The sequence below is a fragment of the Anolis carolinensis genome, unplaced genomic scaffold, assembly GCF_035594765.1.
Source record: "Anolis carolinensis isolate JA03-04 unplaced genomic scaffold, rAnoCar3.1.pri scaffold_20, whole genome shotgun sequence".
Taxonomy (NCBI): Eukaryota; Metazoa; Chordata; class Lepidosauria; order Squamata; family Dactyloidae; genus Anolis; species Anolis carolinensis.
In genome coordinates, this window is record NW_026943830.1 from 595,682 (window position 1) to 623,251 (window position 27,570).

The following is a 27,570-nucleotide window of genomic DNA, read 5'->3' on the forward strand; positions in this document are numbered from 1 at the left end:
ACAATTCTCAGAGATGGCATGGACGTGGATGTGGGAAAGGCAAGGGAAACCATGGATGTTCCCATCCGCAATCTGTTTTTTTTAGATCAGTGTTTCTCAACCTGGGGTCCCCAGATGATTTTGGCCTACGGCTTCCAGAAATCCCAGACAGTTTACCAGCTGTTAGGATTTCTGGGAGTTGAAGGCCAAAAAGATCTGGTGACCCCAGGTTGAGAACCACTGTTTTAGATCCTGCCGAACAATGGCTACTATAATTTACTATGTTTGCATCTTTTGGCTACCCTAATAAAACTCTTACTGTGATGGGTATATTGTTCGTTGGGTTATTTGTCATCAAGTCAGCTTTGGCTTACAGTGATCCTATGAATGAGAGACCTTCAAGTCACCCTGCTCAGGTCTTGCAAACTCAGGGCCATGGCATCCTTGCTTGAGGCTGTCATGCTGGTTGGGGAGTTGAGGTCCAAAAAGCTCTAAATAAAAATGGTAAACTTTTGCAATATTGTGTATGATTTTTTTTTGGTACTTGCTTTACAATCAAGGACTTCAGATCTTGCTCCATTCTGTCCTTATTTTCTCGTCTTGCTGTAATTGGGTTTGTGAAGTTGATTGGTCATATCAGGAATTTGATGAGAAAGACTCAGCACTAGCGCTGTGTGACTGGTATTCCATCTGACAGGAAATCCGGAGCAATTTCCTTGTTCAGGTCATATATTTCTATTACCCGTTGCTAATACTTCCTGCAAGTGGATCTGAAATATTGATGCTAATTGCGCCTCCTGTTCTCGTGGTAGCACATTAAGCAGGTAAAACTAACAAGCTGTGTTTCCTTTTTAGAGTAGAGGGGGATTAATAGTCTACAGACCTAGAGATGCCCAATAGCCCAGAATCTTCTTCTGGGTGACTTTGGGAGGGACATTATTTGGCCTGGTCTCACACTGTGCAACACACTTTTTAGTGCATCAAATGTTAGGCATCTGACCCACTGATTCCAAAAATGGCTTCATCAGATCTTGTTTTTGAGATACAGTGCATATACCATACAGTATATCAGTCTTCATCTGCTCACCCATAGAAAACCATGATAAGCATATCTAAGAAATGAAAGCTGATGAAGTCTATCCAATGTAATTTTCTGAATCAGCACTCCAAATAACCCCAGGAACATGCCTAAAAGCCAAGAAAAAATATTTGTTTTGTTGAGCTGTGTTACAGAGATACCTACAAGAATGGGTGGCTTTCTTGAGAGTGATGCTACACAAAGACGCAGACCAGAATGGACAGACTTTAGGCCTTCACATGTCAGTTCAGCATTATCCCAGGAATTGTTTATTTTCAAATCAAAATCTGAGACCTAAGCTCCTGGTGGTGTCATTTGAGCATTATCCATTAATGCACAGTTGCTCACAGCTTGTTGTTCAAAGGCACATCTATCCAGAGAGAAATAACATTGTCCCTCCACCTTTGCGATTTTGACTTTTGTGGATTTCATTACCGGGTTTATTAAAAATGTTCTCCCTAGGAATCTGTAGACCTGGATTCATGCTGAAAGACCTAGAAATTCCTAGAGAGCTGTCTTCTCAGGGGGTAAAAAGTAATGTCTTGATTCATGGGGTTTAAAATAAATTTCACAGTGACCTTGTGTCCCAAACCCCAGTAAAATGTTGAGGGCTAACTGTATTTTCCTGTTTGGAAATTAAGGCATAATTTCCCAGAACTAGGTAAATTGAGGAGATTATATCTTCTCACGTACTCAGGGAGATTGGATAAGGAACCTTTACTTTAGCTACTTGCCTGCAGCCAGAAACTGGATGCATTGCTCAGCAAAGAAGAGGGTGAGCCCTGGCACTATAATGACTGGGAGGGAAAGAGAAAACTAACTATGCAAATACACAGGCCCTTTGGAGTGTATTTGCAAGCTAAAGCCATGGATTAAGGCTTACAAATTGTAGCAAGCTGCTGCTTTAATCGCTGGAGAGTTGTACATAGCTGTTTCCTCTTGCCTGGAACCAAGGCCACCAAAACTGGAGAATCTGTTCCTCGATCTTCTGCCTTGAGATAACCCATAAAAGCTGGGGATACAGGATCCGGAAAATACTGTGAGATAAGTAAAGGTTGGTGGTTCAAATCCACAAGACAGGCTGAGCTCCAGTCTGTCAGCTCTAGCTTCTTATGCAGGACATGAGAGAAGCCTCCCAGCAAAATGGAAACACACCATGGTGTCCCCTGGGCAATGTCTCTGTAGACAACAGATTCTCCCACACCAGAAGTGACTTAACAGTATGTTCGCTTCTGACATAATAAAAAAGGTTGAAGTCATAGGAGCCATCTCTTACATCCAGTCTGGCAACCCTACTTTCAGAACAAGATGCCTCAGAGCACACACTTTGCTTAGGAATATATTCTAAATAACACAACAGAAACTTGCACACAGAAGGGCCCCCCAAACACACAGTGACACACTTCGTAATTTTTCCCACAGTGACCTTTTTTCATTTTAGCAGACTAATTTAGGTAAGGCTTGAAATAGGTTTTATATTTTTTTTATTTTAGTATGACTCCCAGAATCTTCCAGCCATCATAACTGGTTAGGGAATGTTGAGATGGTAATTCAAAACTGAAAACTTACTAAGCTCTGAATTTAAGGAGGGAAAGAGACTCTTACTCTCAGTGTGAAACCATTTTGAGCGTGGAATATTTCTGTTTTGCTCAAAATCACCTGGAGGTCTCATAAGAGAACCCAATCTTCTTTTCTGTCTCTGAGAAAGACAAGCTATACAGATGACTGATGAATGCTTACTTAATGTTCTGACTCTCCCATTGTCTTTTTTTTTTTCCTCACAGGGGGAGTTGTTGAGCCCATGTCGCTGTGCGGGGTCTGTCCGCTGCACCCACCAGCCCTGCTTGATTCGATGGATCAGCGAGAGGGGTTCCTGGAGCTGTGAACTGTGCTATTTCAAGTACCAGGTCTTAGCCATCAGCACAAAGAACCCCTTGCAGGTAAGCCCTGGGTAGCAAACTGACTCTGTTGGTTGAACAGTTTGGGGTGAGGGAGGGAGGAAGATTAGCAGCCGACCATGCTAGGCAAAATACATATCTACACATCGGGGCATGCGTTCATGCCTATGCGGTAGCCTACTAGCAAAGTCTGCCAGCTGCTTTATCTGTTTTTCTTCCCATACTCCTGAGTTGTGGGCAGGACTAGTCATGGCATTATATGAAATGAGGTGATGGTGCCAAATGCACTCCCATATGCATCCCTAGCTGAACCTTCAAATGCAGTTGAGTATTTTAGCTCATGGCCATTGTGTTGAATTCTTCTTCTTCTTCTTCTTCTTCTTCTTATTATTATTATTATTTATGTTTATGTTTATTATGTTTATTTATAATAATAATAATAACAATAACTTTTATTTCTGCCCTGCCACCATCTCCCCGAAGGGACTCGGCCAACTAAATACAGCGAAGTGCCGCATATAGATAATACATAAATCTGAAACGATAAAAGCAAAGAACTACAACCACACACATACATAATTACAATGTAAAACATTTGTACCCCGCTTTTTCTCTCTACAAGGAGACTCAAAGCAACTAAGAAGAATCAGATGTCAAGCCAGTCCAGTTGGACTTTGTATGTGACATTGGGGTGGAATATGGGGAAATTCTGCTTCTTTACATCAGGCATTTTGGGTCAACCTCTGGCTGTTTTATGTGGAGCAATGCAAGAGCAAACACAATATATCCCACTAATGTCCAGAGTTTGGAAAGGTTAATTTTGTTGAACTCCTGTTCTCAGTTATCCATGCAACATGGCTATTTGTTATGCTGACTGGGGATTCTGGGAGTTGTAGTCTTGAAAAAGTCAAGTTTCCAAGTTCTATGCCAGATGTAGAGGGCCAGCCATCTGTGTAGGTAAAAGTCTGCACTTGAGCTTGTGCTAGAAAGGTATATTTAGCTTACCAGGCAAGTTCTGTGCTTTGATACTTTTATGTTCATGAACAAAGCAAATTGCTTTTAGGGCTGAATTTTGTACTCTTATTTGACATTGATATAGTGGTCTCTGACTCTGAGTTCCATGACTTACCAGATATGCTGAAGAGAATGTTCACCATATGAAAAGTGACATGTAAAAAGTGTCATCGTGGTGATTTTGTAGTACGGGAAATGAATCGATCCTGATTCATGTGCAGATGGATAGTTTGGCAACACCAGCCATTGTCCTCAACACAGGGTACACGTTGTTCTGAGAAAAGCAACGAAACAGCTCAAGCCCTCTAGGAGTGGGAATTGTATGGCCCTCTAGATGTTGTAGGCCTGCAGCTCCCAGCACCACTAGCCAACATAGTCTCAAGTGGGTAGGGTGTTCAGAGTTGCAGTCCAACATCATCTGGAGACACACATAATTCCCACATGTGCCCTACTTCTCCTGGAGGAAAGGTATACAGGAATGGCAACCAGGCGTCAGAAAAGTTACTTTTTGAAGAGCACCCCCAGCAGTCATAATAGCTGTGAGATTCTGTGAGGAGTTGTGCCCAAGAGTAAATTTTCAGGGTCTGATTAGATTTGAATGCAGTCCTGAAATGATTGCCCCATCAGATTTCAGTTCTGGCTTGAGCTGCCAAAATTGAGACGTGCAACTAGCACATATGGCAAAAATTATTCAGAGATGAATGACAGTCCGGCACACAAACACAACACCAGGAAAGAATCATCCTGGATTTCCATAATTAGAGCTGCAGCTCGCAGCATCTCTGATCAGGGCTGACCCAAAATGTTTTTTTGCCTGAGGTGAAGAAGTAGCATTTCCTCATATTCCACCCCAATTTCACACACATGGTCTATGGCTGATGGGAGTAATAACACCGCATATCTGTAGGACAGCTGATTCACCAATAGGTTTATAGGGAAGTCCTTTGATACAAACTCATTTGCCACAGAATCTCAATACATCACAATAACACCTACAGCAGTGGTTCTCAACCTGTGGGTCCCCAGGTGTTTTGGCCTACAACTCCCAGAAATCCCAGCCAGTTTACCAGCTGTTAGGATTTCTGGGAGTTGAAGGCAAAACATCTGGGGACCCACAAGTTGAGAACCACTGACCTACAGTATAATCTGTGCCAGTTTTCACAGAGCATTTTCAGAGTATGTTGGACTACAGCCTTCATCATCCCCAGACAGCATAGCCAGTGGTAGAAATACATTACTTTGGATGGTGGTAGACCTTCATTGGAGGTTTTAAACTGGATGAGCATCTTTCAGGATTTTTTTTTGTTGTGTATTCCTACATGGTAAGGAGCTGGATTAAATGCTTCTTACAGTTCCTTTAAGATCTAACTTTCTGTGATCCAGCATTCCTGGAGATCACCAGATTGAGAACAATTGTTCTGTGGTGTGGACGTTCCAACAGACCAAGCCTTGCTGAGGATTTTTCAAAGTCTTCATTATTGGGAAGTTTGACCTGGAATAGCATCTCTCAGCTCTTCACCCCCAAGACATTTTAGGCTTCAACTCTCAGGCCCCTTCTACATTGCCATGTACAATCCAGATTATCTGCTTTGAACTGGATTATATGTCAGTGTAGACTCACTGTGTAGACTCTCCGTTCAAATCAGATAATGGGGAGTTCTGGCTTTGATCATCTGGATTATGTGGCAATGGCCTCTGAAGCCGGAGACAGCATGGACAAGGCTCAGACATTCTGGAGGTCTTAAAACATCTGGAAGGCCAACATTTGGAGGGCTGAGAGCCATTGGCCTAGAATGCATTCTTCCTTCTGGCGATCATTGCAATCCATCTGCCATGGTTGATCTCTTTATTAAGGAGCTCTTGATACTCATAGAGAACTTGAGGCTACTTAGAACATACTTTATGCAACCTGGTTCCTGGGGCATTCTTCCTGTAGCATTCCAGTAATCTTATTTTGGTTATAAGGAGCTGTGGTGGCGCAGTGGGGTAAACCCTTGTGAACTGCTGACCTGAAGGTTGGGTTGCTGACCTGAAGGTTGCTAGTTCGAATCCACGAGATGGAGTGAGCTTCTGTCTGTCAGCTCTAGCTTGCGAGGATATAAGAGAAGCCTCCCAGTAACACATCTGGGCATCTCCTAGGCAACGTCTCTGTAGACGGCCAATTCTCTCACACCAGAAGCAACTTGCAGTATGTTCTCAAGTCGCTTCTGACATGATAAAAAATGGTTATAGGTTGTTCAGTGCAAAGGCGAAACAGAACCAAACAGTACCAAAGTTGTATATCCTGCATCTCTGGTCCATTGATTCCCTGAGATTCTGCACTCCTCATAAAATACAGAATGACTCCATGTCTGTGGGGAATATGTCCCAGTACTTTTCATTAATATGCAAAAATGGCATCTGGTAGAAACATACGATAGATCACTGCTTCTTGAACTATGGGTCCTGACCCCAAATGGGGTCTTATCTCAGTGTTGGAATCCTGAATTTTTTTTTCTAAATGTCTCCTAGTGGCTGTTTTAGACATTTAAGCAAATGTGCTGTGTTTATAGTGAACTCTGTAGAAGATGCTTCAACTGTACTTCAAAGGAAAATCAGCTTGTTTAGCAAGCCCCACAAATGCTGATTTGTTATCAGTAAATATTTGATTTTTATACTTATTGTATATATCTATATATCTGGGGTCATGTAAAAATTTATTTGACCAAAAGGGGTCCTGAGTGGAAAAGCTGAAGCCCTGCTATGGACTGGCATTGGAAAACCTATGCTTAGAAGACACTTCCCTAGGCATTGCCAAGTCCTCCAACACAACTCTGTGGTCAAATTTGCGTGGAAGCATAGAATAGAATCACATAGAAGGCCCAGAAAATGCCTAGAAAGAGCATAGTTTGCTAGACGTGGGTAGATGAAACTGTAGCTACTATAACCCCAATCCATTGGTCCTCCACCAGTGCAGCCAAATCTTCTCCAGCCACCGTTAACCACTATTGTGATGTTTTTCTCTCTGCAGTGGCAGGCCATTTCCCTGACAGTGATTGAAAAGGTGCAAATCGCAGCCATCATCTTGGGTTCGCTGTTCCTCATCGCCAGCATCTCGTGGCTCATCTGGTCGTCCCTCAGCCCCTCGGCCAAGTGGCAGCGGCAGGACCTCCTTTTCCAGATCTGCTATGGGATGTATGGTTTTATGGACATTGTGTGCATAGGTGAGCTTACCTCCCGCTTTTCAGTGCTTAGAAAATGGAGCTGCCTTACTTCTCCTCCCAGTTAGCATGAGCCGGCAGGATGCCAGAGGCAGGGAAATGGAAAAGCAATTTTTCACTCACTTTGTGATGCCTCTGTGGAACTCAATGCGGAGGAATGTGATGGTGGATTTCTGAAGATTTCTAGGCATTAGAGGAGCCCAATTCTCAAGCACTGCCTCCGAGGAATAGTCATGGAAGCTTGCTAACACACCGGCTGAAATTAGGATCGGTAGTATATGTGTTTCCATTGAGGTCAGAAAGCACTTCTCTCTAGGCATGTTTTATTGCGTCCTGGTTTTGCTTGAGATTGTAACAATTTGCTCCCATTTGTTAGGTACCTCTCCTTTCCTCTCGCTCTTTCTTTTTTGCCCCCTCTGGGCATTTTTTTAAAAATAGCTCTACCAGTAGTCTTGATGCTGCAGAATTATTTGTAACCCTGGGCTTGATGCAAGCACCAAATTGTGCATTGCTTTCAGAATTCAGCTTCCTGAGTCTCTAAGCCCTTTTTTTAATATACGAGAAATATATGTCCTTGCCCACATGGATGTGGAGACAGCAAGTCATAACAATGCTTGATTAAATCTTAGGAGTTTGGTGGCAAGAATTTCTAAGTGAACAAGTTTTCCATTAGGCATCTCCACTACTTCACATAGTTCCTGTCTCCTCCCTAGAAAACAAAATATGCAGATTTTTTTTAAAAAATCACAGAAACCAGCATAATTTATGTTATTCATACAGGAGCAAGAGCCACGGTGGCACAGTGGGTCAAACCCTTGTGTCAGCTGGACTGTTGACCTGAAGGTTGGGTTGCTGACCTGAAGGTTGCCAGTTCGAATCCACGATGTGGGGTGAGCTCCCGTCTGTCGGCTCTAGCTTGTGGGGACATGACAGAAGCCTCCTAGCAGGATGGCAACACATCTGAGCATCCCTGGACAATGTCTTTGTAGACAGCCAATTCTCTCACACCAAAAGTGACTTGCAGTATGTTCTCTAGTAGCTTCTGACATAATAAAAAAAACTAATGACAACAAATGTATGGATTCCTTATGGAAGCTTCCATCCAGAAATTCATACAGGGCACAGAAGTTAGCTATTTGGATAGGAAATGAAAATTATACTCAGCCTATGAAAACTATACTCAGGTGTTAGGAATCATCTCTCAGTCAAGATGGGAGCTCTTTGTCAGTATTTACACAATGCTTTGCCTGACATATTTGGGTTTAGCCCAGAGCAATTTCTGGGTATCTGAGGACTACAGGCACTCCTCCTTGAACCTTGAAGGAATGTGTCCATCCCATTATTTCATTTAAATACAAGGGTGATGAGAGAATGTATGCCATGTTTTCAGCCCCAGTCTGTATTAGGCTCACAAGAAGCAATATTCAAAAGGCTTGACATGCACCAGATTCAATGTGAGTTTTGGAAATAAGTTTCCCCCCAGCCTGAACCAGCTGTTGAGGTTGTCTTCTATTTATTTATTTATTTTACAATATTTATATTCTGCCCTTATCACCCCGAAGGGGACTCAAGGCGGATCACAGAACACATATATACAGGAAGCATTCAGTGCCATTTATATATTGACAAGACAGACAGTTGTATATAGACAGAGGTGTAAATAGGCCTTTTCACATCTTCAGCATCTTGGAAGCTTGTGCTCAGTTCCGGCCACGGGGGAGGGGTGGTTGGGTGGGGCTGCTGTCACTCCATCCCCCTGCCAAAGAGCTTTATTTGTAAACTTTCCTCCTTGATCAAATTGCCGGCATTTTTCTGGCATTTCCTTAGGTTTAAAGGTTTTCTTCTGATATTAAGTGTAATCGTGTCTGACTCTGGGGGTTGGTATTCATTTCTAAGTCGAAGAGACAGCATTGTCCGTAGACACCTCCTAAGTCATGTGGCTGGCATGACTGCATGGAGTGCCATTATCTTCCCACCGAAATGGTACCTATTGATCTACTCACATTTGCATGTTTTCGAACTGCTAGGTTGTTAGAAGCTGGGACTAACAGCGAGAGCTCACTCTGCTCCCCAGATTCGAACCAGTGACCTTTCAGTCAGCAAGTTCAGCAGCTCAGTGCTTTAATCTGCTGCGCCACCTGGGGCTTTCGTTATGGGTTGCCTTAAAATACCTCCCTGCTTTAAGCTGTACCTATTTATCTACTTATATTTTGCTTTCAAACTGTTAGGTAGGCAGAAGCTGGGCTAAAGGCCAGGAGCTCACACTGACCCAGGCTTCGAACTGCCAACCTTTTGATTGACAAGATTTACTGCAGCTGGTGGTTTAAGCAGAAGATGGGGTAAACGCCAGGAGCTCACCCCGACCCGAGTTTCAATCTGTCAACCTTTCGATTGGCAAGATTTTCTACAGATACACTATCATTTGGAACAAAATTGATACAAGGAAAACAGATGGTTAACCTTCTGTGCTGGGCTTCAGCACAGCAGGTTTTGCATTGATGTCTCCTACAAAAACACCTGTTAAAAATAAAACAGGTCTCGCTCAGGCTGTATCTATACTGCCCTATAATGCAGCCTCAGAATGCAGATTAACTGCATTGAACAGGAAAATATGGCCGTGTAGACTCATATAATCGAATTCAATGCAGTCAGGTCTATAGCTGGGGGGGGGGGGGGGGTTACATTAACATGACAGAAAAACCTAGTGTCATTCTCCAGAGGTTGGATTACAACTTGCATCATCTCTTTCCATTGGCAATGCTGGCTGTCATTAATAGGAGATGAAGTTCAATAGCTGGACACATATGTTCTTTCCCTTCCCTAACTGAGGGAATGGGTCCTCAAATGCAAATATGTAAATATAACATCAGGAATCAATTAAGTCTGGCAGATCAGACTTAAAAGACACAAACCATTCAGGAATTCAGAGGCTCTCATCATAATCCTTAGAATCTCAGTTTTTGTTTTCTTATCTTTCTGGACCTCACAAGGCAGAAATAAATCTTGGAACTAATGTTGGCACAAATACTGAGGTACCTGAAGCTAAGAAGCAAATAAAAGCCCAAATCCATCATGTAGTTCAGCTTGTATCATTTATTGCTCCTGTATTTCTGGGATAGCAGGGAAACGATGCATGATTTCATGAAACCAAAACCAACCCAAACCAAAGGATGAGAAATTGGGAGTTCAGGACCCATGAGGAAAGTGGTAACAGAAGCTGTATTCACGACATTATTCCATAATGTATATAACTTAGTCACAGGTTTCTAGCTTGCGAAGTGTTTCTGACATGACTCTTGGAGCTGAACACATGGCCAATCCTTGGAGGAAGAAGCATCCATCTGTCCGCTAGGCTGGCATGTCGTAGTATAGTTTACAAACCATCCCAGCCTCCGCCCCTTCCCACTCCCATCCATCGCACAACCTTCTGGTTCCCTCTTCCCCCTCACTTCTGTTTGCCTCCCAGATGCCAAGCAGCCATTATGATCTCAAGCATAAGTAAGCCAGTTACCTCTTTTGAAATCCCTGTCTGATTCACATGCCTCAATTCCAGTCCTTTTAAACTAGTAAAGTATGCAGCAGTTGGCTGAGTGTGGTGAGCGGCAGCATCAGAGGACAAAACAAAAAACTCCTGAACAACTTCAAGAAACCCTGGCCGCTGTGAACTCACCCTGCCCCACTGTAATGATGGCCTTTCTAGGGCTACTCAGCAATGGGAGGCTGGAAGCCAAGGATGCAGTCCTATTGATTACTTGCAATGAGAGGAAACTCATTGATTTAGTTGTCAACCTAGAGGTAAACCTCATTGATCTGATGCCTCTGTTTGATTGTTGAATTGACACTAGAATTTTAAAGTTTTAATTTGGTGGTGAACATCTTAGGACTTGTTTGTTTCTTTGTTAGCAAAATATTCAATATATTCTATTATATCATTATTATTGTAAAGATATCATAGATATCATTACAACCTATTAATGATATCAATATTATTACTGTGGAGCCCTCAGTGGCGCAGCGGGTTAAACCGCTGAGCTGCTGAACTTGCTGACCGAAAGGTCGGCGGTTCGAATCCAGGGAGTGGGTTTAGGCCCCTTCTGCCAACATAGCAGTTTGAAAACATGCAAATGTGAGTAGATCAATAGGTACTGCTCTGGCGGGAAGGTAACCAGCGCTCCATGCAGTCATGCTGGCCACATGACCTTGGAGGTGTCTACGGACAACGCCGGCTCTTGGGCTTAAAAATGGAGATAAGCACCAACCCCCAGAGTCAGACATGACTAAACTTAATGTCAGGGGAAAACCTTTACCTTTACTTATTATTACTGTGATAATAATATTGATTTGGGTCTTCAAGTGGCAACCCTGTAATGGGATTTTTCTGACAAGGTTTATTAGAGGGGCTTACTCCAAAGCTGAGATCATGAGTTGTCCAAGCTCATCTAATGGGTTTTCATGGCTAAGTAAAAATCTGAACCCTGGTCTCCCTGAGCCCTAATCCAACACTCAACCTACTATACTATGCTACCTGTAAACAACAACAACATAGGATTAGTAGTACTATTATTCTATTTGGGGTTATTATTATTATTATTATTATTATTATTATTATTATTATTATTATTGGCTTGCATCCTGTCGAGCAGATACAAATGTGTAATTGTTTGGGATCCCATGTTTATGATCATGGCACTAATACCATAGTTGCAGATGCTCCTTCACAGCCAGCAGTCTTATCAAGTGAGGGAGGCCTGTTCTGCTAGCTATTGGGACACTGCAGGAAGTTGTTTCTAGTATTCTCCTGCCAGAAATTTGCAGCACAACAATCAGAAACAGGGTCCCTGTTGCAACTCTTTATCACACCATACATGATTGGCAAGGAAGAGGCTGGAGAAGTCAATCTGCTTTACTCTGGTCACCAGCAATACAGTTCTTGGTTGCTCAGTGTTGCCACTTGCACTTAAGCTAGGTTTTGGAGACTGGAATCAAGAAATGATACAGTTAACCCTCCATACTTGCAAGTGTAACTTATGCAAATTAGAATAGCTATGTAACAAAATTTGAACAAAAATATGTTCCTGGTTTGAAAATCTTATTTCCTGTTAAATTGTGTGGTACTTACTTTGAAAGCAGTTCTTATACTCCAGAAACTTCATTTTTGTGGCTGCCACAAACTATGTTGAATTGGTAGAGACTATGAGATATTCATCGAAAAACTATAGCAAAACGTCCTGCAGGATGTCCTGCAAAAACAAGATTTTTGCAGTTTAATACTTCTTTTCCGTGTTTTTATGATAGAACTAATTAGAAAATGACATTTATAACCCAGGAACAAAAAATGTGTTACATAGTGTTATTAGCCATTTTCATTAATATGGTTTCTCTATGGATCTCTAGGTCCTCATAATGTTACTCTGTGGGTAATGTCTGCTATAAGTTAGCCATAAAATCACATTGAAGGACTTTGAGATTCCAAGAGAAATTGTTTACTAAAATATAAAGAAAAACATCTTTTATTTGTTTTTCTACTTTTTGGAAGGTCCTGTATCCAAAGCTCTTGGGGGCAGCACACAGTAAAAATCAATTTAAAAATATAACCATTTAAACTGTGAAACAATGGGAAACAATTGACCATCTGCTCTCTTGTAGCACTGCTCTCTTGCAGCACCCTCATCCAAAGCACAGGTCAGCTGTCTCTCTCTTAGCTTCAGCAATCTTTCAGCCTAAGATGTTCTTAGGCCATCCACTGCTTTTGTGCCCGCAGTCACGTTATTGTGTCCTGCTACAGTCTCTGACCATTTGAGCCTGTCTTCCTTCTCGGATGAAGACATTTATACATATACTACTTTTACACTCGTTCTGGTTTTTGTTTTCTCCCATAGCTTCCTTCCATTAAAGATGAAGAAGATAAATGGGAATTGGGGGACTGGGGCTCCTTCCACACAGCTGAATAAAATTCCACATTATCTGCTTTGAACTAGAATATATGGCAGTGTGGACTCAGATAACCCAGTTCCAAAACAGATATTGTGGGATTTTCTGCCTTGATATTCTAGGTTTTATGGCTGTGTGGAAGGGCCCTGGCTGGCAAAAGACACTTTGCTCTTGAGCAGAAGGGGAAGACCGATGCCAAGTATTTATAGCAGAAGCTGGTGTTTTGCTCCTTTTGACTTTGTTGCTGTAACACTTTGAAGCTCCTGCTTAGCTGGCCCCTTCCACACAGCTGTATAAAATCCACATTGAACTGGATTACATGGCAGTGTGGATTTAGATAATTCAATTCAAAGCAGATATTGTGGATTATCTGCCTTGATATTCTGGGTTATATGGTTGTATGGAAAGACCAGTTTCTGGCCAAAAGCAATTTTGTCAATTTTCATAGAGTTGAGCCTGTGCCTTGAAAAAGCTGGAACTGGCTGAAGAAAGCGAGGAGAAGCTTGCTAGTTCAGAGCTAAGGTTCTACCCAACTTTCCCCAAAATGGGGTCTTCAAGGAGCCCTTCCACACAGCCATATAACCCAGAATATCAAGGCATAAAGTCCCACAATATAATCTTTGAACTGGGCAATCTGAGTCCACACTGCCATATATTCCAGTTCAAAGCAGATGATGTGGGATTTTATTCAACTGTGTGGAAAGGACCATGATGCTTTTATTATAACCTGAATAATCCCAGGTTAGGGTCAAGAGTACTGGGAATTGTAGTCTAAAGCCCCTTCCACACAGCTAAATAAAATCCCACATTACCTGCTTTGAATTGGAATATATGGCAGTATGGACTCAGATCACTCAGTTCAAATAAGATATTGTGGGATTTTCTGCCTTGATATTCTGGATTATATGGCTGTGTGGAAGGGCCCTTAGGCTCCTTTCACACAGCTGAATAAAATCTCACATTATCTGCTTGGAAATGAATATATGGCAGTGTAGACACAAGTAACCCAGTTCAAAGCAGATATTGTGGGATTTTCTGCCTTGATGTTCTGGGTTATATGAATGTGTAGAAGGACCCTAAAATTTCATGGGGAAGGGGGATACAGGTGAAGCATGAGATATTGCTATTTAGGCCCCTTCCCCTATGGCATACTCATCCTAGGGGAGGAAACTGAACCTGAAAGGTGTGGAATAGGCTTGACAACTAGTGAGCATCAGTAAGATTATATTTGGCTAATCCCCCTTCAATGCCACACTTTCTTTCTCTGGGTCATCACCAAATCCTGTTAATTATCAGAATCAGAGCTGTCACTTTTTGGGGGAACTACAACCCCTAGAATCCCTAAACAACATGTCTGGGGTAATTCTAGCTGGGCAATTGTATGGTTCTGATTTTTTTAATTAGCTTGGATCAGAAGCATGGCCAGTGCTGGTAAAATAGCCATGGTTGTGTTTTGTTGTGACTATGAAAGTAGGGCAGATATTCACCTAAATTTACAAGGTAGCTATGCTACATTTCCCTGAAGGCCTGGAGCAATTTTGAAAACTGTTTTAAAGTCTATTAAATCTCTTATTTTTCAAGTACATGAATGCCTATGTGCGTGTCCACCTGAGCTCTCATGTTGGCCTTTGAACCAAATATAGCAAGAGGAGATGGCTAGGTGTTACTCCATTGCAATGCTCCAGGCCAATTTTTGTATTTATTTATTGTTCTATCCCATTGGGACACTAATGAGCCATAAAAAGCTAGGTCACCTTTTCTATGAAAGAGCTAGTATGGCTGCCTTGAATATTGATTTGCTCCATCTGCTATTGGTACAGTCCTAATCAGATTTAGTAACTAGTAAGTTAGCCCAAGCAAGCTCAGAGAGACTACTTCTGAGTACATATATTTAGGGCTATACTGAAGATTAGGGCCCCTGGTGGTGGCGCAGTGTGTTAAAGCGCTGAGCTGATGAACTTGCAGACCGAAGAGGGAACACTATAAAATGCAAATTATGGATAATATGTTGCTATTTGTAGATGTAACATATTCCATTCTGTTGTTTCTATGAAACTCGCAATCAAGAATTGTGCAATCGAGTGAACCAGAACAAAAAAGAATTGCAATATTTTAAGTAAGTTTACAATTTTGTGTTGGGTCGTATTCATAGCACTGCCACCCATGTGGCCTATGGGCTACAGGCTGGACAAGCCAGTTCTAGAAGAAAACTGAGGACAGGTCCATCCACTTCAGTGGTTCCCAACCTGTGGTCCATGGACCACCAGTGGTCCCTAAGAACTAAAATATGGTCCTCAGCCTCACCGTTACGACACCATTGCAACAAGAGCATCTAGTCTCGCGAAACTCTCTTATAGTGCCGAGATAACGAGGATGTCAGGAGGGGAAAGGCTGACTACCCACAAAAAGTTGACTACTGTTCCTAGGGTTATTTGGGGTGCTGATTCAGAAAATTGCATTGGATTGACCACATCAGCTCTAGATTATTAAATATGATTTTCTGTGGGCAAGCAGATGATGACTACTGAACGGTATATGTCCTGTATCAGAAACTAGAGCTGATATGGTCTATCCAATGCAATTTTCTGAATCAGCACCCAAAACAACCAAACCGAATCTAAAGTTGACCAAAAATTGGTTCGTAACCCTTTTGATACTGATGTTGGAGAGTGGTCCCTGGTCAAAGTGGTCCCTGGTTAAAAAAAAAAGTTGGGAACCACTGATCTACTTGAATAGATCAGGGCTGGCAAATCTGCCCCAGGTCAAAAAACTATAAAATCCAATGTTGGCCCCTTGGCTAGGCTGTTTAACTGGGAACTAGAGTTCACTACCACCCAGAGAGGGTGATCCTTGACTAGAGAGGGTTGCTGGCAGTGGCTCTCCCAAAGGGCATGCAGATGTATGCCTTTGGATGCAAAACACAACTGCAAAGGACTCTTAGCTTCTAGGAACAAAAGTCCCTGGGCAGCTATCTGGAGCTTGGAAGGAAGGCATTAGAAGCAGCCTCCATACCTGTAACACACTACTTTAAAAGGCATATAATGGAACAGCTGCCTTGCAGTAATACACTAGTGAATAACATATTGCTCTTCAAATAAACAACTTCAAATGTATAAATAAACAATGAATAACAAATTGGTTTTTTACAATAATATTCCAAACTCTACACCTGTGTTTTGTCATCATTTCATAGGTGTATTTCATTCTGCCTGTTGTCTTTTTAATGCTCCATGAGCAAAGTCTCCCCAAGCACTGTAATAATTAAAACATGCAAAAATGCAACAAAAATCCAAAACCAGTTTTTTAAAAGCACAAAACTGTCTGAGTCCCTACCTCAGATTACAAAAGCTAACTAACCGGTGAACCCACCAATCTGTTCAGTGGGCAGGTGATCTTGTTCTTTTCCCTTATAGTGTGTCCTAGTAAGAGGACTGCTGGCATCTTTCATGTCACATGTTTGTGACCGTGGCGTCATACATGGTTGATGGGGTGGATGGCATATTTAGGGCTTGGTTCATCCGGTGGCAGTCTTTGCTTGAGGGCTGTTGAGAAGTTGGGTAGAAATTTTACCTCTTAGCTATACACTCTCAATTGGACTGGAAACATTATTTTAACCAACAAAAAAAATATTAGAGGCTGATGACATTCACTAAAGAGAGCGAAGTGCCTTTGTGGCACTGACAAACGAGCTCTGGCGAGACGGAATGATAACAGCCAGGCTCTTATGGGAAGAGGGCCATGTGCTGTCATTGGGAAATGAATGAATGACTTTTCCATTTCCTATTGATTCAGGGGGGACACGTGTCGCATGGTAATGACCCGTGGTAGGGGATGGCGGGAGCTCAATTGATTGTCATTTGGGTGGTGACCAGGTGGAAGATGATATTTATAACTCATTGGTGCATGCAGAGTTCTAGCATGCAAAGAGGTCTGGATGTAGAAGTCCTTTTTTAAGTAGGTTTTCTGTTATTAGTTTTGCAAAACACACCCACGGTTTTTTAAAAATCCATAACAGACATAATCTATGCAGACCATCACATGAATAGATACCCTCTTATAAAAGGTTATCTGCCTATTGTTCAAACTGGCAGCTATTGATTAGTTCACATTTTTTAGTCTATGGTGTATTTTGTGGTTTCGTGCTTTTGCTTTGTTGTGCACCATTAGGTAGTTTCCAATGTATGGTGCCTCAAAGGTGGACTTATCATTGGCTTTCTTTACTGAGAGTGTGTGGCTCAGTCAGTGTCATTCAGTGGGTTTCCATGGCCGAGTGCTGATTCAGAAAATTGCTTTGGATAGACCACATCAGCTCTAGATTATTGTGGGCGAACAGATGGCGGCTACTGGATGGCATATGTTGTATCAGAAACTAGAGCTGATGTGGTCTATCCAGTGCAATTTTCTGAATCAGCACCCCAAATAACCAAACCAAATCTAAAGTTGACCAAAAACTGATTTGTAACCCTTTTGTTACTAATGTTGGAGAGTGGTCCCTGGTCAAAAAAAGGTTGGGAACCACTGCTATAGAGAGCATTTCTCCATGCATTGATAAATCCTACAGAACAATTATGTTGGAAGTTGACCATGGAGTTGTCCTGGAGGGACCTAAAAAAATTCCTGAAGAGGTGTTTTCTCACCTTAAAAAATAGTGTTTTATTATTCATGTTTTTTCTACTTTTATGTGGGTCCTGCACCCCAAACCTAGTGAATGTGGAGCGGTGGCTATATCATTGGAGGGAATTTGGAAGGATTACTGTATCATTGGAGCCCCCGATGGCGCAGCGGGTTAAACCGCTGAGCTGCTGAACTTGCTGACTGAAAGATCAGTGGTTCGAATCCAGGGAGCAGGGTGAACTCCTACTGTTAGCTCCAGCTTCTGCCAACCTAGCAGTTCCAAAACATGTAATGTGAGTAGATCAATAAGTACTGCTTCGGCGGGAAGGTAATGGCGCTCCTTGTAGTGATGCTGGCCACGTGACCTTGGCAGTGTCTATGGGCAACGCTGGTTCTTCAGCTTAGAAATTGAGATGAACACCAACTCCCAGAGTCAGATATGATTAGACTTAATGTCAGGGGAAAACCTTTACTTTTATCTAGCAAGTAATGGATTTATTGATTATTTTTAATTCCGCTCCTATTACAATTACTCAGTATGTGTTGCAGAGTATTCATATTGTTTTTTCATTGTAAGAGGTCTGAAAAATAGGTTAGGTGGACTGGTAGTGACTTGCACAGGGCGACCTTGTGAATAAGCTTTATGGCTGAGCATCAGATTGGATTGCCATATCCAAATGCAACATGCTGGCTCTGTGTGGAAATAGCATGAATACACACACTTGCAGAAGATAAATGACTCTGGTGTTGTGGGTGCTTTGTGTCAGAGTGATAAATTCCAGCTGGAGGTGGAAATGGAAGGACGGGCATCCCAGATGCACACAGTCGATCAGCCTTTCACCCTGTCTAATTTATTTGTTCATTCTTACATTTAGTTGTATTGTACAACAGTGTTCATGGCAGTTTCAGACATGCAAGAGGATGGATCATTTCCCCTAAGGAGCTTACAGGCTGAAGTTCAAAGGAAAATATATGCCATGATTTCCATTACATGGTCTTGGACTTGTTTACAGGTTAAGACTATTGCATTGGAACTAAAAGATTATGCCCATAAAGATTTTGGGAAGGATTTGAAGGTAGGCAGGAGAATAGCATCACACAGGTGCTCTGGGAAGCAGTACAACAAAGATGAAGGACAGGCATGTGTCAGATCATGGCTTTAGACCCTAAAGGTGGTGGTGGGATTCTGAGAAAGGTAGTCCAAAAGAGTAACATATGGCTCAAGCTCCCAGAAGCAACAGAGAGAAGGGAAGGGACACTATAGAAGAGAAGATACAGGCTTTTGAATGAGACTAGAAATCAGATAAGAGGTAAGAAAGTAGTCTTCAGCCACTTATTTGTGCCCACCATTTACAAAAGACAGGATAAAAGGATCACATGAAAATGAACCAAAAATGTTTTTCAATGTGGTAGTTTGAACATGCCCTACCCTCACCCAAACCCCAAAACAAAACAAAAAGAACCAATATATATACAGTAGAGTCTCACTTATCCAACATAAACGGGCCGGCAGAACATTGGATAAGCGAATATGTTGGATAATAAGGAGAGAATAAGAAAAAGCCTATTAAACTTCAAAATAGGTTATGATTTTACAAATTAAGCACCAAAACATGATGTTATACAACAAATTTGACAGAAAAACTAGTTCATTACACATTAATGCTATGTAGTAATTACTGTATTTACAAATTTAGCACCAAAATATCACAATGCATTGAAAACATTGACTACAAAAATGTGTTGGATAATCCAGAACGTTGGATAAGTGAGACTCTACTATATGTATTTTCAACCAGTTTTCAACTGAAAATTCAGTGGGGGTGAACATTACCCCCCAGACTGGTGAAGGGGTTCAAAAGATTTATCTTGTTATCAAGGCCTTGAGGAAAATTATGGTCTTGGAGCCACAGTATCGGATAGAGTTAAGACGATAGAAGACAAGGGAGAGAAGATTACAGCAGCTAAGAGATGGCCAACAAATTGAAGATCAATGTGTTTTAATTTGATGTGCCAGAGATGAAGGCCTTTATTTTTACAGAGTTGCAAAGAGGGAAGCACACACCTTTGGGTGCATCTACACTGTAGAATTAATGCAGTTTGATATCACTTTACCTGTCATGGCTCAGTTCTATGCAACCATGGAATTTGTAGTTTGAGCACCCTTTTGGTAGAGAACGCAAATACCTTGTTAAACTCCAATTACCATCATTCCATAGCACTGCTCTGTGGTAGCAAAAATGGCATTAAACCGCTATAATGCTTCCCCAATGCTTCCTCTTCATCCTGGAAAGAAGTGACGAGTGGAGTGCCATAAGCAGGGTTCTGTCCTGGGCCCGGTTCTGTTCAACATCTTTATTAATGGCTTAGATGAAGGGTTAGAAGGCATGACCATCAAGTTTGCAGACGACACCAAATTGGGAGGGAAGGCCAATACTCCAGAAGACAGGAGCAGAATTCAAAATGATATTAACACTTTAGAGAGATGGGCCGAAACTAGCAAAATGAAATTCAACAAATGCAAGATACTCCACTTAGAGAGAAGAAATGAAATGCAAACATACAGAACGAGGGACGCCTGGCTCGACAGCAGTACGTGTGAAAAAGATCTTGGAGTCCTCGTGGACAACAAGTTAAACATGTGATGCTGCAGCTTAAAAAGCCAATGAGATTTTGGCCTGCATAAGTAGGAGCATAGTGTCTAGATCCAGGGAAGTCATGCTCCCCTCTATTCTGCCTTGGTCAGACCACACTTGGAATACTGTGTCCAATTCCCAGCACCACAATTGAAAAGAGATGTTGACAAGCTGGAAGGCATCCAGAGGAGGGTGACTAAAATGACCAAGGGTCTGGAGAACAAGCCCTATGAGGAGTGGCTTAAAGAGCTGGGCATGTTTAGCCTGCAGAAGAGAAGGCTAAGAGGAGACATGATGATGAAGGCCATGTATAAATATGTGAGGGGAAGTCATAGGGAGGAGGGAGCAAGCTTGCTTTCTGCTGCCCTGGAGACTAGGACGCAGAACAGTGGTTTCAAACTACAGGAAAGGAGATTCCACCTGAACCTTAGGAAGAACTTCCTAACTGTGAGAGCTGTTCGGCAGTGGAACTCTCTCTCTGTCCCGGAGTGTGGTGGAGGCTCTTTCTTTCTCTCTGCCCCAAAGTGTGGAGGCTTTTAAGCAGAAGCTAGATGACCATCTGTCGGGGGTGCTTTGAATGCGATTTTCCTGCTTCTTCTTGGTAGGGGGTTGGACCGCAGTGTGGATGCATTCTTGGTGACTTATTGAATATTTGGGAACTGAAGAGTGACCAAGTCGGTGTTTTGAGATGTTGAATGAAAATGAGATGTTGAATGAAACTAAAGCCTTACTGATAAATTTCATTCCCACAGTTCTCATAGCTTTGTCTGAATTCCTTGTTAGTTCAAAAGAACTAAAACAGCCACGTGCTGTGGTCCAACATTCACATTTCAAACATTCAAGTGCTTTCCTCCAGTCATCCACGATGTTGCTTGTCCCCTGGCAACAACTTTATCTCTTTTTCTTTCCCTCCTCAGGTCTGATTATCCACGAGGGCTCCTCGGTGTATCGAATATTCAAGCGCTGGCAGGCGGTAAACCAGCAGTGGAAGGTGCTGAATTACGACAAGGCCAAGGACCTGGGGGAGCCCCTTGGTGGGAGCACAAAGCCCGGCGGGCGGAATTCACGGACGAACCCTTCCTCAGGGAGTGAGCGGACCTCCCAGCGGGGCCAGCGGGTTAGGACTATTTTGAACCATCACTGTGGCTACACGATTCTGCACATTCTCAGCCACCTGCGGCCAAACGAACATCGCGGGGGCTCCGGCTCCAGTCGCGAGGTTGTCATGAGGGTGACGACTGTATAATAACAGCCTACGGGGCCTTTGCCAAGTGGGAGAGGCCCCGCGGTGCCCAGGGAAGGAAGAAGCCCATTTCTTCCCTTCTGCCTAGACTCCGTTTTGAGCCCCTACGGGGTTGGCCGCACGCTGTATACTGTCCGACGCAGGAGGCCCCTGGATCGGTGGTGTTGCCGCGGACCCCGCTGCCCGCCTCTTCCTCATTGTGCGTGGGGAGTGCCTCAACTGGGTTGCACCTTCCTTCCCTCCCATCAATGTGAATTATTTTTCCCCTCTCCATCCAGGCTTGTGGTGAAAGGAGAGAGACCCCTCCTCCCAGCTCGCCTTGTTATGACTAGATTCCTTGGAAGTGTAACGGGGTTTTATTTATTTGGGTTTTTTTAAAGCCCTTTCTTAGGGGTTTTTCTGGATGTGTTGTGGTGCCAACTGGCCCAGAAATTTGAAAACATTTTTACCTCATCTTTTGATGGAAATCCTGCCAGATGACCCATGCCTTTCCACCCATCCCATTGGTTTCTCTCTGCCCAGGAGACACCAACCAGAGAGGTTTTGAACTTTTACCCATCCAAAAAAAATATGGTGCAATAAACATGTTTCTTAAAGCAAAATGGCATTTCGCAATAAGATACCTGTACACTTCGTCTTTAATTTCATGCATGAAAATTAGTTTTCTTCTCACCCTTCCTAGTTCTTTCCTCTCTTTAGAGAAAGGATAAATAATCATTTATATACTACAAATAGTTGTCTTTCAACTGCATTGTTGAAATTTCATTTTTAGAATGGCGTTGGAGCCCCTGGTAGCACAGTGGGTTAAACCCTTGTGTCGACAGAAAGGTTGGCAGTTCGAATCTGGGGAGCAGCTTCCCATGCGGGGACATGAGAGAAGCCTCCCACAGGATGGTAAAACATCTGGGCATCCTCTGGGTAACATCCTTGCAGACGGCCAATTCTCTCACACCAGAAGTGATTTGCAGTTTTTCAAGTCACTCCTGACATGAAAAAATGCTGCATTGTCAAGTTTCCCTTAAAAAAAGCAATTCCAATCAATTAGAAGTTCTTATAGTCAGGTATCAATGGTATATTTAGAGTTGAGTAACTTTTTGAAGGCTAAGAACACTCTTATGGAATTTGGAGGCCCATAACTTTTATTTTAAGAATTTATTATGACCTTATCTAGTTTTTTATTGGCAAAATGTATTAATCAGAGGAGGCTTGCCATTGCCATTTTGTTCCTCTAAGGCTAAAAGAGTGTGACTTGCCCAAGTTATCCAGTGGGTTTCTATGGCTCAGTAAGGATTCACACTCTGGTATCTCAGAGTCTCAGGCCCCATCTATCCTGCCATATAATGCACTTTCAAACAGTATAATGTGGCAGTGTAAAATGGGGCCTGAGTCCAACACTCAAACCTCTGTGACATGCTAGTTTACACCTTTCACAAGATGTAGATCTTGAACATGATGGAGCAAAACAGAAAACAGAGACATTCCCACTCATCTTCTCGTTTTCTTTTTCCTTTTCCTCTTCCCCTTCCTTTCTTGGGGCTGAGATCTATTTTGCCTACCCCTGCTTTTAAAATTCTCATTGGGAGAATTTCTGTAGCATTAAGAACTCTTATCTTAAATCAGTGGTTCCCAGCCTGTGGTCCATGGACCACCAGTGGTCCACAAGAACGAAAATATGATCCGAGGCCTCACCATTACTACACCATTGCCTTGAAACCACGTGGCAACGAGAGCGACTGGTCTTGCAAAACCCTCTTATAGTGCCGAGGCAATGGGGATGTTGGGAGGGGAGGGGCTGACTACCTATGAAATATTACTACTACCACATTAGCTCTAGATTATTAAATATGGTTTTCTGTGGGTGAGCAGGTGGTGACTACTGGATGGCATATGTTCTGTGTAAGAAACTAGAGCTGATGTGGTTTATCCAATGCAATTTTCTGAATCAGCACACCAAATAACCAAACTAGATCTAAAGTTGACCAAAAATTGATTTGTAACCCTTTTGGTACTAATGTTGGGGAATGGTCCCTGGTCAAAGTGGACCCTGATCAAATGGGCCTTCATCAAAAAAAGGTTGTGAACCACTGTCTTAAATGAAAATACTTTTTTTTTGGAGAAAAAAATAAGGCTGCACGAGTTGGCCCCTTTACCTGCGAGTAAACCTTTTAAAATTCAGTGATATTTACTTAAGTTTTAACATCTACAAGACAGAACTGTAAAAGCTTATCTATACAAAATTTTACTCTAGTTTAGTAATTTTAAGATACAGTACATTGATAGCCTGATTGTGATACTTTGTCAACTTGGAAGGAAATCTCTTTAAATTCAGCATTTCAGGAACAGCATGTGGGATCCTAGGCTTAATAACCACAGGCATTTAATTACCATCTTTTTCCTTCTGTTCTGTATGAGAGCGTAAGGAAAAATGGCCACAATGATCAAACTTCCTTCAAAGCACATCATCCCAATAGCTTTGCCTCTCCCCTCCCTTGAAGACTTTATTTCCATATTTGAGAAAAAGGGCAGCCTATCTGGTACAGCATGCTGGATAACATCTTGTATGACAGTGCAGTTCTTGTCAAGACCTTTATGTTTGTAGAAAAGCATAGGGATTCTAGGCTAATTTCTATGACGTGCTAGATTTGTATGTTATTTTAAACAACACAGCAATGTTTAAAATTATCATATCTAGGAGACCCCGATAATTCAATAGGTTAAGCTCTTGTGCCGGCAGGACTGCTGACCAACAAGTTGGTGGTTCGAATCCAGGGAGAGTGAGGTGAGCTCCCCTTTGTCAGCTCTAGCTTCCCATGTGGGGACATGAGAGAAGTCTCCGACAGGATGATAAAACATCAAAACATCCGGGTGTCCCCTGGGCAACGTCCTTGCAAACAGCCAATTCTCTCACACCAGAAGCGACTTGCAGTTTCTCAAGTCACTCCTGACATGAAAAAAATTCTCATATCTGTGTGTGGTGTTTCTGAAATCTCCCAAATTCTTTGAAACTATGAAATTTAGAAGCAGGTGTGCAAAGTTGCCACGCCCTGTATGTGTTTTAGACACAGACTGCACATCCAGGCCTTCCTTTGTGCTTGCGGGATTATTTACACACTGGAATTCAGATTATGCAACCTGAAAGCATTTGTGCAAATTAAGCATACTACACAAATAATTTGGTGACATGATCAGGAAGATAATGTTTGGAACAAGGTTTGGTAAAAGATATATATTTAGAAAAATTGGAGTATGGATTTTCAGCACCACAAAAATAACCAACTTAAGGACAGACCACAACAGGATGTAAACCCTGTATTATAAAATGTTAAAATGTGACAACCCCTGCTCCAATCCTTTAATTCTAAAGCCAACCTACAAATCAGTCCCCAAAGTGCTTGTAAAATGAAATCTTTACATGGTAGAAATTGTTGATTATCAGTATGGCATGATTATGTCTTAGTTCTGAGTGTTGTCTTTGCATTTTACACCTCATATATTTGGGCTTGAAATACAAAATAGACGCGATTATATTATTGAGCTAAATTAGAGATCACAGGTAAAAGTGGTCCTTGATCTTCCTCCTTGATCATCCTTCGGTCATAGATCGGTTTCTTCAAGGAGTCTGTAGCTGCAAGAATCCTTAAATTTGACTCTATTCTGTAGCAAGAAATGCAAATACCTCTTCACAGAACCACTGGGTTCACAGCTTCACAGAACCCCAGGAAGGAGTTTTCAAAGAGGACATTCATTAGAAGAATATCGAGGGAAACACTCAGAGGGTGGTAATGGTGAGGAGAGAATCAGAGAGCAAAACAAAGCAGCAAGCCAAAAGCACAAGTTTTTAAAAGTAGGATAGATCAGTACCTGTAAGAGATAGTTTTGATAGAGCTAATCCTCCTGGGATGTGACTAGGAGAGACATTTTTTCTACATCTGGAGTAAAGCTCTCAGTCTTACACAATACCCATGGGACTCTACAACACTAAAACACACATTGGGGGAAATATATGTACTAAGTAAAGGAAGTTAGAACAATACAACACGATTCAGACTAGACTGGCATCAGCACATAGAAATCTTAAGCAGCTGTTAGATCCCATAAGAAACAGACACATACTGAGCCTCCTCTAGGCCACCCTTTAGCTGGTTCTCCAATCCTAAATTCCTAGGGCCATTAGAGCTGGTATTTCAATATCTCCAATGTTTTGGATGCAGTATTAGTCCAGGACAGGGCACTGGAAGTGTTACTTTTAGGAAACAATTCGCAATGCAGGATTCAGTGAGCTGTAATAAAAAATAACATTTTCAAACTCAATTTCAAAACACTGTAAGGCCGTGGTTCTCAACCTGTGGGTCCCCAGATGTTTTGGCCTTCAATCCCCAGAAATCACAGCTGGTAAACTGACTGGGATTTCTGGGAGTTGTAGGCCAAAACACCTGGGTACCCACAGGTTGAGAACCACTGCTGTAAGGAATTAAAATTTCCAATACTTTGCAACCCTACTACCACTTTCCGTCACCACCAGACAAGTCCAAGGGTGGCATGAGGCAGTGGTCTCAATTTGCCAGAAGTTCCTTTAGACTTGGAGCTAGTCCTGCTTGGACCAGCCCTTGTGAATGAAGTGTTGCTAATAAGATCAAATGTGATTGAAAAAATAGCTATAGTAATTACAGCATTGAGTCTCTGGTTCAACTTATGTGGTTGAACTGCAGCCCCATAATCCCTCACCTCAAACATGGTTTCTGGGGTTGATGGCGGTTAGCGTTTTAATGCCACCAAAGAGCTGCAGCTTCTCCACTCTGCTTAATGGCTATTGTTATTAAAATTCCAGCTTCCTTTAAAAAAAACCTCCATGTCAGATAGCTCCACTATCGGGAAGAGTGAAGCGAATGCTTCAAGTGAATAATTCTAGCATTGTGCAAAGAAGACAAGCCAAACATCACTGATTTCTCATGCAATTGGGGCAGTGAATCTACTCCAAACTTTAAAGATACTAAACCTATTTCTGGAGTAAGGGTTAACATCTTGGCTCGCTTCTTTGAGGTTTAGACTAAAACCAGAATGAATTCCACACCTCAGATGTAAAGCACCAGCCACCACTAAAATGCTTGCTGCTAATTACTGTTCAGTCATGTCCAGTTAATTTTCCTGCTATGCTGTTGTTGTTTATTCATTCAGTCACTTCCGACTCTTCACGACCTCGTGGACCATCCCATGCCAGAGCTCCCTCCAGCTCCTTCAAGGTCAAGCCAGTCACTTCAAGGATACCAACCATCCACCTTGCCCTTGGTTGGTCCCTCTTCCTCTTTCCTTCCGTTTTCCACAGCATCATTCCTTCTCCAAGCTTTCCATGATGTGGCCAAAGTAATTCATCTTTGCCTCTAATATCCCTTCCCTCCAGTGAGCAGCTGAGCATTATTTCCTGGAGTATGGACTGGTTATGCTCTACTGCCAAAAATGTGCTTCAATGTGTTAAACTGTCACTGTGGATGAAGCTGAAATGTGGCTGTAGGACCACTTTGCCCAACCTTCTGGCTTCATTTAGTTTCTGATCCATGGTTTTCTGTTTACTACCTTGAAAATGCACCTCAAGATGCTCATCTGAAAATAATTCATAATGTTAATGAGCCAACATGTCAACATGTTCCACAGTCTTTTCAGTGGCTTTGTGCCTCCACCTCCTTTAACAGAAATGTGGAATAGTTGTTTCCTAGATATGAATACAGTCATGGATATTTCTTCCTGCAATCAGAGAGGAAGAGATTGAAAATGGACAACCAGATAGTGACCCACTTTGAATCAATATTGCCCTTTAAAAAATACCTGCTCAACACCAAGGCACTTAACAAAGGATTAGCTGAGAGATGGGGAAGAACTTGAGGTCTGTGGAGGCCTATTGCACAGCTCTCACTCAGCTTGGAGCAAACGGTCAATACTCCCTCTAGGGACCTTGCTGATGGAATGTGCGGAAAATGCTGAG

At 42.3% G+C, this 27,570-nt stretch overlaps 1 protein-coding gene across 1 annotated transcript in view; it reads left to right on the forward strand.

Moving 5' to 3' along the window:
* Positions 1-22,211, forward strand: part of marchf9 (membrane associated ring-CH-type finger 9) — a 77,582-nt gene extending 55,371 nt beyond the window's left edge. Inside the window, exons 2-4 of the mRNA XM_016991083.2 lie at positions 2,842-2,997; positions 6,980-7,172; positions 21,268-22,211. Of these exons, the coding sequence (XP_016846572.1) occupies positions 2,842-2,997; positions 6,980-7,172; positions 21,268-21,596 (678 nt within the window). The 3' untranslated portion in view covers positions 21,597-22,211. The remainder of the gene's footprint in view (positions 1-2,841; positions 2,998-6,979; positions 7,173-21,267) is intronic.
* The last annotated feature ends 5,359 nt before the right edge of the window (positions 22,212-27,570 follow it).